Source organism: Eulemur rufifrons, chromosome 24 (assembly GCF_041146395.1).
Source record: "Eulemur rufifrons isolate Redbay chromosome 24, OSU_ERuf_1, whole genome shotgun sequence".
Taxonomy (NCBI): domain Eukaryota; kingdom Metazoa; phylum Chordata; class Mammalia; order Primates; family Lemuridae; genus Eulemur; species Eulemur rufifrons.
Genome location: NC_091006.1, coordinates 7653268 through 7667674, shown reverse-complemented (window position 1 = coordinate 7667674; position 14407 = coordinate 7653268). Strand labels below are relative to the sequence as shown.

The 14407-nt window shown below is 48.7% G+C and overlaps 1 protein-coding gene across 2 annotated transcripts; it reads right to left on the bottom strand.

Moving 5' to 3' along the window:
• Positions 1 to 626: 626 nt before the first annotated feature.
• On the bottom strand, positions 627 to 9248 carry LOC138374920 (cytochrome P450 2A13). Of its 2 annotated transcripts, XM_069458127.1 has the most exons (9): positions 9042 to 9248; positions 8610 to 8772; positions 7645 to 7794; positions 7250 to 7410; positions 5551 to 5727; positions 3915 to 4056; positions 3252 to 3439; positions 2682 to 2823; positions 627 to 2172 (listed from the first exon to the last, which is right to left on the bottom strand). In XM_069458127.1, the coding sequence occupies exons 1-9, from the start codon at positions 9219 to 9221 to the stop codon at positions 1991 to 1993; spliced, it is 1485 nt and encodes a 494-aa protein (XP_069314228.1). In that variant the 5' UTR covers positions 9222 to 9248; the 3' UTR covers positions 627 to 1990. The 2 variants fall into 2 exon arrangements, with proteins under 2 accessions (XP_069314228.1, XP_069314229.1); XM_069458128.1 differs by lacking the exon at positions 8610 to 8772 and having other exon boundaries at positions 9020 to 9245.
• Positions 9249 to 14407: the final 5159 nt, after the last annotated feature.

The window sequence follows — 14407 nt, the reverse complement described above, 5'->3', positions numbered from 1 at the left end:
TTGATGCTTGACTGATGACTGAAACGTGCTGTCTTTTATAATTGAATTTGAATTTGTTGAAGTAAGCCGTTATGGTGCGCTACGAGGCATGCAACCTAAGGCCACTAAGGGAGGTGAATATTCTATTGAATATTCAAGTGAATATTCCATTCAAGAGCCCAGCTTTGTGTGTTCTGAGAAGTGGAATGAGTACCTTCATCGCTATCAGTAATGCTGTAATTCTGAAGCAGATAAGGAGTGCCCTAGTGAGGCCTTGTACTATGGCCTTAGTTTATGTAGAGACGTGGTTTTTATTTATATTTATAGAATGGAATAATGTGATTTATATACTGATATCTCAATTTATATTTTGGTATCTTTGAGGCAAGAAATTCCAGGAGTTTTACTTTTACCCCAGAGCGGCTCATGTGGTTTGAATCTTCCATGGGCAGCAAAGGAGAGAGAACCAGGGCTTTCTTTACTATTTTTATTATTATTGAGACAGGGTGTTTCTCTGTCGCCCAAGATAGAGTGCAATGGTATCATCGTAGCTCACAGCAACCTCAAACTCCTGTGCTCGAGTGATCCTCCTAACTAAGCCTCCCAAGTAGCTGGGACTACAGGTATGTATCACCATGCCCAGCTAATTTTTCTATTTTTTGTTTTTTAGAGATGAGGTCTCACTAGGTTGCCCAGGCTCTTGGTCTCAAACTCTTGTCCTCAAGCCATCCTTCCAAGTCAGCCTCCCAAAGTCCTGGGATTACAGGCATGAGCCACCATGCCCAGCCTGATATATTATTATGAACTAAAGTCCATAGCTTACATTAGGGTTTACTTCTTATGTTGTACAGTTCTATGGGTCTTGAAAAAGACATAATGTCACACATCCACCATTCCAGTATCATACAGAATAGTTTCTTTGCCCTAAAAATCCCATCTGCACCAAATATTTATCCCTCTCTTCCTCCTCCCCAAATGCCTGGCAACTACTGATCTTCATTCTGTCTTCACAGTTTCACCTCCTTCCAAAATGTCATCTACTTGGAATCATACAGTATGTAGCCTTTTCAGACTGGCCTCTTTCACTTAGCAATATACATTTAACATTCCTCCGTGTCTTTTTGTGGCATGATAGCTCATTTCATTTTATTGCTGAGTAATATCCCATTGTATGGATGTATCACAGTTTATGGATTCATCTGTTAAGGACATCTTTTTTGCTTCCAAATTTTGGCAATTATGAATAAAGCTGCTACAAGTATATGCATGCAGGTTTTTGTGAGGAAATAAGTTTCCAACTCATTTGGGTTACTACCAGAGAGCATAATTGCTGGCTCATTGGCAAAAAAAAAAAACAACTATGTTTAGCTTTGTAAGAAATTGCCAATACTTCTTCCAAAGTGGCTGTACCATTTTGCATGCCAACCCCAAATGAATGAGCGTTCCTGTTGCTCCACCTCGTGGTCAGCATTGATTTTGTCAGTGTTTTGGATTTTAGCCATTCTAACAGGTGTGTGCAGTGCTATCTCGTTGTTTTAATTTGAAATTTCTTGCAAGATAACGATATAGAGCATCTTTTCATATGTTTGCTTGCTATGAGTATTTCTTTGGTGAAGTGTATGTTCAGATATCTTTTGCCCATTGTTACTTAATAAATTGGGTTGTTAGTTTTCTATTGTTGAGTTTAAACAGTTCTTTGCATAGTTGGAATACAAGTCCTTTATCAGATATGTGCACCGCAAATATTTTCTCCCGGTCTGTGGCTTGTATTTTCATTCTCCTGACACTGTTATTTGCAGAGCAGAAGTTTTTAATTTTAATGAACTCAAGCATCTATCAGTGTGAACTGAGTTCTGTTTCTCCTCCTCCCCCCTCCCCTGCCCCACCCGCCCGCCTTGCCTTCCTTTCCCCAGCCCTCTTTCCATAACCCCACCTCTCCCGCCAGCCCTGCCTATGCTCCACCCCTCCCCGTTCGCCCCGCCCATGAGCCCTGCCCCCACACAGCCCTCGCTCAGCGAGGCAGGAAACTCATGGTGTAGTTTCGTGGGATTGTAGCAAAGCCCACATGCTTGGGGGACACGTCGATGTCCTGAGGCGACTGCGGGGACTTGAAGCGGAAGTTCTGCATGATGTTGGTGAGGAAGAGAAAGAGCTCCATTCTAGCCAGGCCTTCTCCAAAACAGTACCGCTTTCCTGAGGAGGACAGGTGGGAGGGGAAGAGATGGAGTCCACTCTCACTGCCACCTTGCCCCGCTACTGACCTCCAGCTGCATTCTCCCAGGGAGACTTCCAGAGGAGGCTCTAGACCTCTCTGAGCCTGTTTCCTTTGTACATGACATGGGGTGATCTATGCCAGGCTGCAGCAGTGGGAAGTTTAGATGGCCTTTGCTGCCAAATACACTCTCAAATGTGCCTGCTGTGCTGCCATCTCGTTTTTAGAGATCTGAGAAATTTACAATATGAACTTGGACAAATCTCTCATTTACTGTGGGCCTTGATTTTCCCCATCTCTGAAAGGGGTATACCTTTCCTTTTGCCTGGGTGCAGGTATTTGGTGCGTGGTAGTAATGGGAGCATCAGCTGGTTGGCTCCAGGGTACATTCTAAGAGGAATGTCCAGGCTGGAGAAAGGTACCAGCTACAGCTCAGTGAGGGGATGAGGGAGCCCCCTGTTGGGGTGAGCAGTGGCCTGCAGTCACTTACCAATGGAGAAGGGCACAAAAGCATCACTCTTCTTAAACTGCCCCTTCTCATCCAGGAAGTGCTGGGGATTAAAATCTCGGGGTTTGGAGAAGAACTTGGGGTCTCTGAGCACAGAGCCCAGCATAGGGAACACTTCGGTGCCCTGGTAGGGAGGAGAAAGGTGTATTTGTCAAGGCAGGTTGAGGGACTGGTGTGCTGAAAGTATATAGGGGAGAGAGTGGGGGTTTGGGTGCCCCCGGGGAAGAGAAATGGGAAGCATGGGAGTTGGGGTCCTCTAAGGGAGGACCTTTGTAGCAAATAAGGTTCATGTCCCTAAGACAGGAAGTTTGGGGACATGGGGTTGATTCCCCTGAGGCAAAAAATCTGGGGGAGACATGGGATTCAGGAATCCCTGAGTGGGAAGGTTGAAGGGACACGATGGTTGTGGAAGTCTTTGATGGAGGGACTGGAACAGGGGTTGGAGAACTCATGGCGATGGGGTGCTGGGGTTGGAGAACTTCTCATGGGGGTGGGGTGCTGGGGCCATAGGGAGTGAGTTGGAGGTCCCTCTATGCTGTGTGGAGGCAGTACCTTGGGAAGGAAGAAGTCTCGAAACTTGGTGTCCTTGGTCACCCTGCGGGCCAGACCCATGGGGATCATGTCTCCGAATCTTTGGATCTCGTGAATCACTGCCTCCGTGTAGGGCATTTTGGCCCGATCCTCAAACTTGGGCTGCCGGTTCTTGCCAATCACCCGGTCAATCTCCTCATGGACCTTGGCTGGGGGAGAAGGAGGAATGTGCTTAGGTGTCTAGGGGTCTCAGAGCAGGGATGCATAGTCCAAATAAGTAAAATGTGATGGACTACATGGATCTATGTATCACATCAATATAGAGCATTCAAAATAGACGTTGGCCATATGCATTTTTGGAGCAGGGTCCTGTTAACCCGGGCATGTCAGAATCATGGGGCGGGGGCATGCAAAGGAGGAATCCTAGGGGATGACCTGGAGGAGTGGGCAGTAGCCACTCAGTGGACTTAGCACTGGAGTGATTTACCAATTAGTTCAGACATTTTCAATCTTCTAGCAGCTAGTGAGACTCAGCTGATGCCTTTTAGCTGACTATTGCCCTGTCTCTGGAGAGCAAGGTGTAGCTGAAAGTCCAGGGATCTGGGAGGGGTGGGGACATTGCACCAGGCTCAGAGCAGTTTTGAGGGTCTGTAGTCCTCTACTTCCCTCCCCCTCTAGCCTTACCCTCCACATCTGGGTGTTTCATGAGCAGCAGGAAGCCATAGCGCAGGGTCGTGCTGACGGTCTCGGTGCCCGCGAAGAAGAGGTTCAGCGTGGTCAGCACCAGGTTCTTCATGTAGAACTCCGTGTTGGGGTTCTTCTGCTCCTGCAGGGGGAGACAGCTTTAGGCTGAGCTTAGTCCCCATGCCCTGAGGACCCTTCTGGGAATTTTCCTATGGACCTACCTCTCTTCAATCCAGACCAAAGGTGGGAAAGGGACCCTAGATCCTCCAGGCTCTCTGCAGTTTTCAGCCTTTGCCCCAGCTGCTGGCTCTGCCCGAAATGCTCATATTCTTTGCCTGGCTATCTGAACTCTAATTATCAGCTTAGTTGTCACTTTTCTTTTTTTTAACAGAGACAAGGTCTCCATATGTTGCCCAGGCTAGATTTAAACCTCTGGGCTCAAGCAATGCTTCCTGCACCAGGCTGGGTTGTCACCTTCTAGATGGTAGGAATATTTAGAAAGACAGGGATAGAGAGAGAGAATGAGAAAGAAGGACAGAGATGGCAAGATTGAGTGAGAGAGAGTTAAAAAGAGATAGATTGGCCGGGCGCGGTGGCTCACGCCTGTAATCCTAGCACTCTGGGAGGCTGAGGTGGGCGGATCGTTTGAGCTCAGAAGTTCGAGACCAGCCTGAGCAAGAGCGAGACCCCATCTCTACTAAAAATAGAAAGAAATTATATGGACAGCTAAAAATATATAGAGAAAAAATTAGCCGGGCATGGTGGCGCATGCCTGTAGTCCCAGCTACTCGGGAGGCTGAGACAGGAGGATCGCTTGAGCTCAGGAGTTTGAGGTTGCTGTGAGCTAGGCTGACGCCACGGCACTCACTCTAGCCTGGGCAACCGAGTGAGACTCTGTCTCAAAAAAAAAAAATAAATAAATAAATAAAAATAAAAAGAGATAGATTGTCTGAGACACACACAGAGTTTCCAGCAACAGCATCCTATTCCTTCCCTAAACCTTGAAGCTTACTAGGGAGGAATCCCCTCCCTTGATCCTTCAACCCTGAACTTCAGACTCCATAAAGCCCTCCCACCTTTTTTCACAGATGGGAGACTGACATCTAAAAGGAGGTAGGGTTCCTCCAATGTCACACAGTAAAGCCAGGTCACCTATCTACGCAGGTGTACCTGATAACCAGGGTATGAAAGGTGAGACAGCATGGTGGCTAAAGGCACCAAGATGAGTCCGAGAGACCAGGGTCTGAGCTAAGGTGTGCTGCTTCCTCACTGTGTGACCTCAAATAAGCCACATACACTCTCTCAGCCAGTTACCTCATTTGTAAAATTGGGATATGATAGAACCTTTCCAGAGCTGTTGTGATTGCTCAACAGGTGAATATCTTAAAGCCCATAACATAGTGCCTGATACCTAGTAGTGCTGTAGAAGCACTTGCTACTCTGATTCGCATGCACAAGTCCTGCCTGTGGGCAAGGGCTCAGTAGGTGGAACAGCGATGGTTACTGTAACTGTGGGGATTGTGAAGATTGTTGTGATGGGGCTTATTTGGATGGGTCTCTGTTGTTTCCCCATCCCCCCAGTCTTATTTCCCTCTGCTGGGCTTTGGTCCTCCCCATGCTGGCTGCTGGGGTGTACCTGCTGCATGCGGATGAGAAAGGAGTCGATGAAGTCCCGTGGGGAGTTGGGATCCAGTGTGCGCTGGTTGTGCTCCACCTTCTTGGCTATGAAGTCTTCCAGTCCTTGCAGCTCCTTAAAGGCCTGTTGCTGTGGTCCTGGCAGGTGTTTCATCACTGAATAGAACATCTCATAGAGCTGGGGGGTGGGGAGAGAGGAAGGGAAAGGAAGGACAGCTGTCAGTGGGTAGGACGTGATGGGAGTGGGACCTGTGTCACTGCATTTAAAGGCACCTGTCCAGGTTTCTAGGAATGTAGGTGGGCATGGATAGGAATGTATTTATATATATCTTCTTGTGGGTTAAATGTGGGGGCCACTCTCCAGGAATTTACATGAGCTGGATTGGGTCATACGTCTAGGTTTCAGATATTCAAGTGAGGCAGAATTAGAGCACCTATCGGCTGGGCGTGGTGGCTCACGCCTGTAATCCTAGCACTCTGGGAGGCCGAGGTGGGCGGATCGTTTGAGCTCAGGAGTTCGAGACCAGCCTGAGCAAGAGCGAGACCCCATCTCTACTAAAAATAGAAAGAAATTATATGGACAGCTAAAAATATATAGAGAAAAAATTAGCCGGGCATGGTGGTGCATGCCTGTAGTCCCAGCTACTCGGGAGGCTAAGACAGGAGGATCGCTTGAGCCCGGGAGTTTGAGGTTGCTGTGAGCTAGGCTGACGCCACGGCACTCACTCTAGCCTGGGCAACAGAGTGAGACTCTGTCTCAAAAAAAAAAAAAAAAAAAAAAAAAGCACCTATCTAGGTGTTCAAATAGTCAAGTAAGGTTGGATTCAAAGACACCTATCCAGGTGTTTACCTGTTCAGGTGGGGATGCAATGGGGGGTTCACCTGTCCAGGTGTTTAGGCATTATGTGGGCTTGGCTAGAGACAGCTGTCCAGATAATTATTGGGTCTAAATTGGGGGCTTTTGTACAGGAGTTTGGGTATTAAAGTCAGCTTACTGTTCAGATATTGAAGTGGGAGAGGATACCTGTTCAGGTGTTTAGGGATTCACATGGGCTGCACAGGGGCCAACTTTGCAAGATGTATGAGTGGGCAGGGCTGGGAGACACTTATTTGGGTATTTGGGAAACTTATTGGGGTATTTGGGAAACAGTCTGTCCAAATGTTTATGTGTTTAGGGCTGTTGCTTTGGGTACAGGTGTTCAGGTATTTAACTGGGTCAAGTAGGGGGCACTTCAGATGTTCCACTGGGCTAGTCTGGGACACCTGTGTAGATGTGGAATGATTTTGGTTTGCTGAACTTTGCAGCATCAGGTGTTCAGGTATTCATGGTGGGGGCTGAGGTGGTCACTTGTCCAGGTGTTAAGATATTCAGAAGAACTCAGTAGGGAGCATCTGTTAGATAGTAAAATAAGTTGGGATGGGAACACCTGCCCAGATGAGAGACCTGCGTTGAGGGCATGTATCTTGCCTGCAGGCTGTTTTATGGGGGCATCTGTTGATATATCCAGGTGTCCTTAGAGACTGAGTAGTGGGCACCTGTGCTGCGCTGTGATGCAGCTGTTCAGTTGTGGAAGATTCGGGGCTGATTTTGAGGGGACACTGTCTGGAGAAGGATGGGAGTTTAGGGCACCGGTCCCCGTGTAGGGGATCAGTTGCTGGTTGTGGTAGGGGCATGGTAGGGCTGTGCTGGAACAGGTTACCTGTCCCGTGGACGTAGCTGTGAACTGAAAGCTGCCCAGCATCATACGCAGCAGTGACAGGAATTCCTTGTTCTCATAGTCAAAGCGGTCCCCAAAGACAATGGAGCTGATGACATTGGAGACTGTTCGGCTCAGGAAGAAGGTGGGATCGATGATGGCGCCTGCGGGGTGGGGTGGGTTCAGGGACAGATAGGAATTGGAGGGAGAGAGTGAACTCAGCCCGCTGATGCCAGTCTGAGAAGGGAACTGCTGTGATGGGCCAAGTGCCCAGCTCCAGACTCCAGAGCTGGGAGGACAAATGCCTTCCCCAGCCTAGTCCCCATGTCCCGCCAGAATGTGAGGTTCCTGGCATCTTCCTTCTCTTCCACCCCATCCACGGAGTCCCCTGCGCTCACCGCGCGTGCCCCTGAATGCCTCAATGAGGAAGCCCGCCTCCTCCTGGATGCGCTCCTCGATGCCGCGCTTGCCCACGCCGAAGTCCCGCAGCGTGGTGATGGAGAAGCGCCGCAGCTGCTTGGCGCGCTCTCCATTGCTGAACGCCACGCCTGGGAGGTGAGCACAGGGGTGCCGGAGGTCAGGTGAGCGCAGGGGTGCCGGCGGCCAGGGAGGGGCCAGAGCAGGCAGACAGAGAGGGAGTGCGAGCAGAAAATCGGAAGAGAAAGGCAGAAGCAAGACAGATGCACAGACGGGGAGAGCAGAGCCCCCTGCCCGACCCCCGACCCCCGCCACTGCAATCAGGGGAGGTGAGGAAAGGAAGGAGGGGGAGGTGTAGAAAGAGGGTGGAGGATGGGGGGAGAGGAGGTGAGATATGTGGAGATCTGGGAGGTGGAAGTAAAAATAGTGAAGGATTCTAAAAGTGAGCTGGAGAAGAAAGAAAACTAGGGAGAAAGAGAGAAGGGCTGGAAAGAGGAGAGCTTGTTACCAGGAGGTGGAGGCATGGGGACTTCGAAGCAGGAATCAAGTGAGATTCTAAGACAGAAGAAGGAGAAAGGGAGGCAGGAGCACAGAGAGAAAGGTGGAGAAGCACAGAAGCTGAGAATGACAAAACGACAAATGGAGACAGAGGACGAGGGTTTGAAAACAGAAACTCCCAAAGGTTGTATGAGATGGAGCCTTAGGGGAAGGAAGAGACATCTGAGAGAGGACAGGGAGACAGGGGCAGAGAGAGGCAGGGAGAAATCGGGAGGTGGACACTGAGACAGGTGAGTGACAGAGACAACAGTGACTGTTTGCGGGGAGGGAGCAGACGAAGGGCTTTGCCACAGGCTCCAGTGGGCAGGTGAGTAGGCGGGGGAAGGCTGGGGAAACTGAGGCAATCCACTCTGCCTGACCACATTCCTCCACCCAGGGTCCCCCTTACCATAGCCTTTGAAGAGCCAGTCGAAGGTGGCCTGCTCGCCTCGCCCGCTGAATTCCTCAGCCTGGTCCACCAGGGCCTCCTTTACAGCATCATACCCGCACAGCACCACGACCCGCCTGGGCCCCAGGTGAATGGTGAACACAGGCCCATAGCGCTCGCTGATCTGGTGGATGCAGGTGGGAATGGTTACAGGGAAGCCCCTGCTCTGAATGGGCCCAGTACTGAGACATCACCTACTGGGATTTATTTCCCCCAGTCAGGGGACTGGGCATGTCAAGCCCTGGTCTTTCCTGGCTAGGACTCTGAGGCTGAAACTTCAAAACTTCCCTTTCTTAAGACTCTGGTCCAAACTCCTCAAACCACTGCCACAAAGCCCTGGCCATATTGGGAAGCCCACCCTCCCATTCCACCCATGTCCCTGGCTTGTGACACCTTCATGAGGGAGTTGTACATCTGCTCTGTGTTCAGCTGCAGGTAGTTCCCAAGGAAGGGCAATGGGGTAGGTCCTGGAGGCAGCTTCCCCAAGATCTTCCTCTGCCGCCAGACAGACAGCAATACCATCACAGTCAGACAGGCCAGCAAGGCCACCAGAAGCAGCCCGGAGGCCAGCATGCTGGCAATGAGAGTGATACTCAGATGCCGATGGCTGGGGTGATTTGGCTTTATACTACCTGAAAAAGAAGGGTGGACTTTGGTTGATTATGCAACTGTGTCATTTCATCCCCTAAGCCGCACACCATTTACCCGCCTAGCCTGGGACACAGCCAGAAGGGAGGAGACAAAAGATCTCAGGACAGATGAACAAGGAGTTGGCCTCCACACTAAATTGTGGCACCTAAGGAGGGGGCACTCCAAGGCTCTGGATTTAGGAAGGGGCAGTGGATAAACACAGACGTGAAGAGTTTGGAAGATCTGCATAGGGGAGCACCTGCACTTTGGATTTGGGGTCTCAGAGTGAGGAGGAAACCCAAAGCTGTGGATTTTGGGGTTTCAGGAGAGAAAAATCCACAGGTCTGGATTTTACTGGGGTGAGAGAGGAAATATGGCAGTGTACTTCTGGGATATAGGTTTAAGGGTCTCAGGACAGAAGATTCCAGGGACATGGATTTGCGTCTTGGGGCAAGGAAGGCCCTAGGGCTGTGGATGTTGAGTTCCTGGGAGGAGGAGGAGTGTATAGAGAGCCCAGCAGGATCCTGGGGTTGGCACTTGACCCCAGGTGTTGACTTGCTTTTGCTTTGGATGCAGTACTGTCTCTTGACCTCCAGAATCTTCACTGTAACTTCAAAGGCCAGGATAGGGTCATAGAGCCCATCTCTGGTTGGGAAAGGGGTAGAACACCAGAACCACATTTCAGTGGAATTTTCCACAGACCTGGATCAGAGTAACTCATCATCTCAGTTGACAGGGAGTCTGGGCGGTCTTGCAAAATAGTAACACCAACCAATAATATGGTGGAGAAATCCCATGTATCCCAAGGGTTATAATTTAGCCAGAGCCACACTCACTTAGGTCCGTAGGGAAGCCCAGTAGATGGATCATATCATTTCTATTGTTATTATTAATGTTCCCCATTTTATATATGTGTATACAAAGGACAGAAAGCAAAGAGTGGGCAGGGGGCACACGTGTGAGAGGCCCATAAGCCAAAGGCCTTGAACTCCTATCTCTTCTATTCGGCATTCTTAGTTTCCACTTTCTGGGTTTGGTTTCCCTACCAGGGGTAAGGGGGGAGTTTGGGAAGAGGTGGTCGTATTTCAGGGTGTGTCAAGATTCCTTTAAGGGTGATTCCTGGTTTGTCAGGGGCCATTATTAGTAGGTAGAGGGAACTATAGCAGAAAAGATTTGGGTAAACCGCGGTGTTGGAAACAGAGGTGGACCATGGATGGGTGGGAGGAGAGAAAAGGTGAGTGGCCCTACTGTCCTTCCCTCAGGGAAATTCTTCCTCAACAGTAAGGACAGTCACCCTTTGGTGAGCACCTGACATCCAGGAAGATTAAGGCTTTATGTGTATGATCTCACTTCATCTTTGTAACAGTGAGGTTGGTTCTTCATCATCCTCGTTTTGAAGATGAGCAGACCAAGACTCTGTAAAGTGACTTGTGTGGGTCACACAGGTAGTAGGTGAGGGAGCTGGGATATGAACTCTCTCCTTGTCTGCCCTTGTCTGTCATCATCGACTGGCCTCGTTCATCCTGGGAGTCAAGTGGAGACCAAGCTTAGCAGCAGGTGCTGAGATTGGCATCAGCAGTGGACACAGGGATGACACCGGCAGGTTCTGATGTCAGCACCAGGCAGGCCAGCGAGGAAGGGGCATCATGTTGACACTGAGATTTCCCCAGGTGTATGCTAGGATGGGAAACAAATTGACACTGAACTTGATACAAGGAGAATATTAGTAGAGTCACCTCCGGTGCAAAGAGGGCTCTGAGGGTTGGCCTAGGAGGTTGACTTCAGGAGGGCGTAAGAGTGGCACCATATGGGGTATCAGCAGGCTGTGACATGAGCATTAGGTTGGTGTTGAGATTGGTCCTATGTGGGCCTGAATTTCACCTCAGCTAGACCCTGAGAGGGGCTCTCCATGGTCGTTGGGCAGGCTTTGATGGATGGACTGTCCTGGGTTGTACCCAACCTCAGGGCCTTGAACTTGGGACAAGTCACAGTGGTTGAGGTTGGCACTCCCAGGGCTGGCGTCCTGTTCAAAGTGTTCAACCTGTGAGGAGGGAATAAAGGGCAGAGAACAAACAGAGAGAGGAAAGTTGTTTGTTGGTTTTGGAGGGGGAAGAGTTGGGAATAGGATTATCACCAGCTTGACAGGTATTAGTCCCCTTAATCCTCATCACCACCCTGCACCTGGGCTGGCCGCAAGCCTGGGGCCCTCCTCTTCCCCCTTGTTTCTTAAAAAGGAGGGAGGTAGAAACTTGGGGAGTTTGTTTCTCATTGAGGTTGGCACCAGGAAGTTTACCGAGTGTTCAGAAAGGCTGCCACGAGCTGACCAGGGAGCGGGTGGCAGCAGTCAGACTGGAAGAACTAGGAGATTGAGAGGTCAGCGAATTTGACTTTAGTGATTATCATGGAAGGTGGCGTGAGAGATCGTGTCTGAAGTCACATGGGAGGGACACAAGCTAGTGGGCAGTGGCTTGGGCACAGGCTTCCAGAGCGACCTAGTGGTGAACCCAGGAAAATCCCTTCCCTTTGCTGGGCCTCAGTTTCCCTTTCTAGATGGATGGAACAGTGGTTAAGAACAAGGTTAAAGCATGCATTGGAATCCTAACCTTGTCCCTTCCTGGTTGCGTGACCTTGAACAGCTGACTTCATTTCTTGGAGCCTTGTAGAACACCTGCTTTTGAGCTGTTTAGGGGAGGAGTGTGTGGGCTACTGCATGCGAGGTACATGGCAGTAAGTGCTCGATGAATATTAGCTGCTCTTATCATGAATCTGTAGGATGAAGGGCATGGATGAGACATTCTCTGATCCTCTCCTGATTGTACATTCTCTGGTCTACAGTTCCCAAAGCTTTTCCTTTGGGAAAGTGGGGGAAGGAGAGAGTGTTTTGGGAACCTCCCTCCCCATCCCTTCCTCAGCACAGCCAAACCATCCCCACTGGAGCTGTGCATAGGTAATTGATGCCAGGCTGCCTCCCACTTCGGTGTCTGCACGCAGGTATGTTGCAATGTGTCCGTGTTGATAGATGAATTTATGTATGCTCCAGTTCTTGTGGGGTGTGTTTGAGCTTGATACGTGGATATCCGTGCTAGTTTATGTCTACACATGCACATCTGCATGAGTGCCTGACATGTGTGTGTGTGTGTGTGTGTGTGTGTGTGTCTGTGTCCCTGTGCCTGAGTGCCCACCAGTCTCTGCGTCTGTGCATGTAGTGTGAGTGCACACAAGCTTTGAGATATTCTCGTTGGGGAATGCCCAGAGCTTGTGCCCCCGTGTCCGACCTGACGAATGACTGTGTATTCACATTTGTGTGTGCATGTGCAGTACCGAGTGACTACATGTAAGGGTATGGATGTTTTGTGTATGCATTCTAGTGTATGTATGCAGGCACATGGGCCATGTTGTGTACACATGAACATCTGATATCTGCCTGTGCCTGTCTGTGCTTGGATTCAAGCATAGGCCTGGCCCGACTCTGTTTCTCTTCTTACAAAGAAAAACTGTGTGAAGCTTCTCATGAGCACGATCTTCATTCAACTCCTCACAGCAAGCCTGTGAGGTTGGTTTTATCATCTCCGTTTGGCAGATGAGTTAGGTAAGGCCCCAAAAGTTAGAAGTTATTTGCTTTGTGTTCCACAGATGCTGAGGGCAGAGCCTGGGTATGACCTTGTGTGACTATAAATTCCATGCTCTTAACTTGCAACTTTATCCTGTACATTACCAGTGCTACATTGGAAACACTTTCGACTCTGTTATGTTCTATTGAAAAATATTGATTTTGTTTGTTTTAATTCAGGAACCAGTTAACTTGGCTAAGTTCAAACACTCAGGTCTGAAATCCCACTTCCATTCTTTTAGCCTTATCTAGATACATGGAGTTTTCTAGCACGAGGAGTTCAACAACCAACAGAAATTTGGACGGAGTTTATACACAGAATTTGGGGTGGCAATTCCACCACGATTATCAGTAGGTTCTGTAATCCTTCTGAACTCTGTCTGGACTACCAAGCCCTACCTGCTTTTCTTTATGAAACACTAGAAAACTTCCCCTAATCTGCTGCGGTTCTTGAAAAACTTTCCTATAAGCATGCAACAAAAGATGCCAAAATGTTAGAAAAGAAAAATAAGTCTTCCAATAGGAGGGAGCCTTGACCTTCCATAATTCTTGCATTCCTTGGAAACTTGACCAACAATCTGGTCAACCAGTGTACCACTTGGGCCATTGGCAGAGGGGGAGTCTGGAGAATGAGTGGTTGTATCAGAGAGTGAAACATTTGTGTTTCAGATTTCAGAGTGATGAGAAGGATTAGGATGGGGCTGTAGGAGTGTTGGCTGACGCAGAGTGAAGAAGGCCAAGGAAAAGAAGAAAGTCAAGGTTCTTTCTTTCTGGTTGTTTGAACAGCTCAGGTCCTGGCCCCTGAAGTGCCTCCCTACCAGGAGAATGGCAGGACGAAGAGTAGAGATAGGGGAAGTAAGTTGGATAGATGACAGCGCTGAAGGAGACAGACTCAAAGGAGAAGGGATTTTTTAAATAAAAGGGTGAAGGTGTCATAGTGTACAAGTGCACTGGTAAATAGTAGAGTAGCTCCTAATGGATCAAGCTTCCTGCAAATGACAACTGTTAACTCTGAATAAAACATTAAAAAAAAATTCCCCGAAATCCCTGGAGGGTGAACAAAAGAAGCAGAGACTAAAAAGAGTTGTAAGAAGGAGATTTACTGTTGTTGTTTTGTTTTGTTTTTAATAGCTTTCAGCCTGAAGGTAGGCCTTGGACAGCACCTTGTGGAGTTCATAAAACCCCAGATAGAAACATTACAACTTTTCTGACTTCAATAACAAGAGGACAAAGCTCAGAATGATTACAGCACCTACTGATAATCATGATGGAATCGACACCCCAAATTCTGCGTATAAACTCCGTCCAAATTTCTGTCGGTTGTTGAACTCCTTGTCCTAGAAAACTCCATGTATCTAGATAAGGCTAAAAGAATGGAAGTGAAATATCAGATCTCAGTGTTTGAACTTAGCCAAGTTAACTGGTTTCTGAATTAAAACAAACAAACAAAAATCAATATTTTTCAACAGAACATAACAGAGTCGAAAATGTTTACAACGTATCACTAGTAAAATATACA

Coding starts and splice junctions, on each gene's coding strand:
- LOC138374920 (XM_069458127.1), bottom strand. CDS start 9,221: ATGCTGGCCTCCGGGCTGCTTCTGGTGGCCTTGCTGGCCTGTCTGACT. Junction 7,795..8,609: donor CTGGCTCTTCAAAGGCTATG/GTAAGGGGGACC, acceptor CTCACCTCCCAG/GCGTGGCGTTCAGCAATGGA. Junction 3,440..3,914: donor GAAACACCCAGATGTGGAGG/GTAAGGCTAGAG, acceptor CTTCTCCCCCAG/CCAAGGTCCATGAGGAGATT.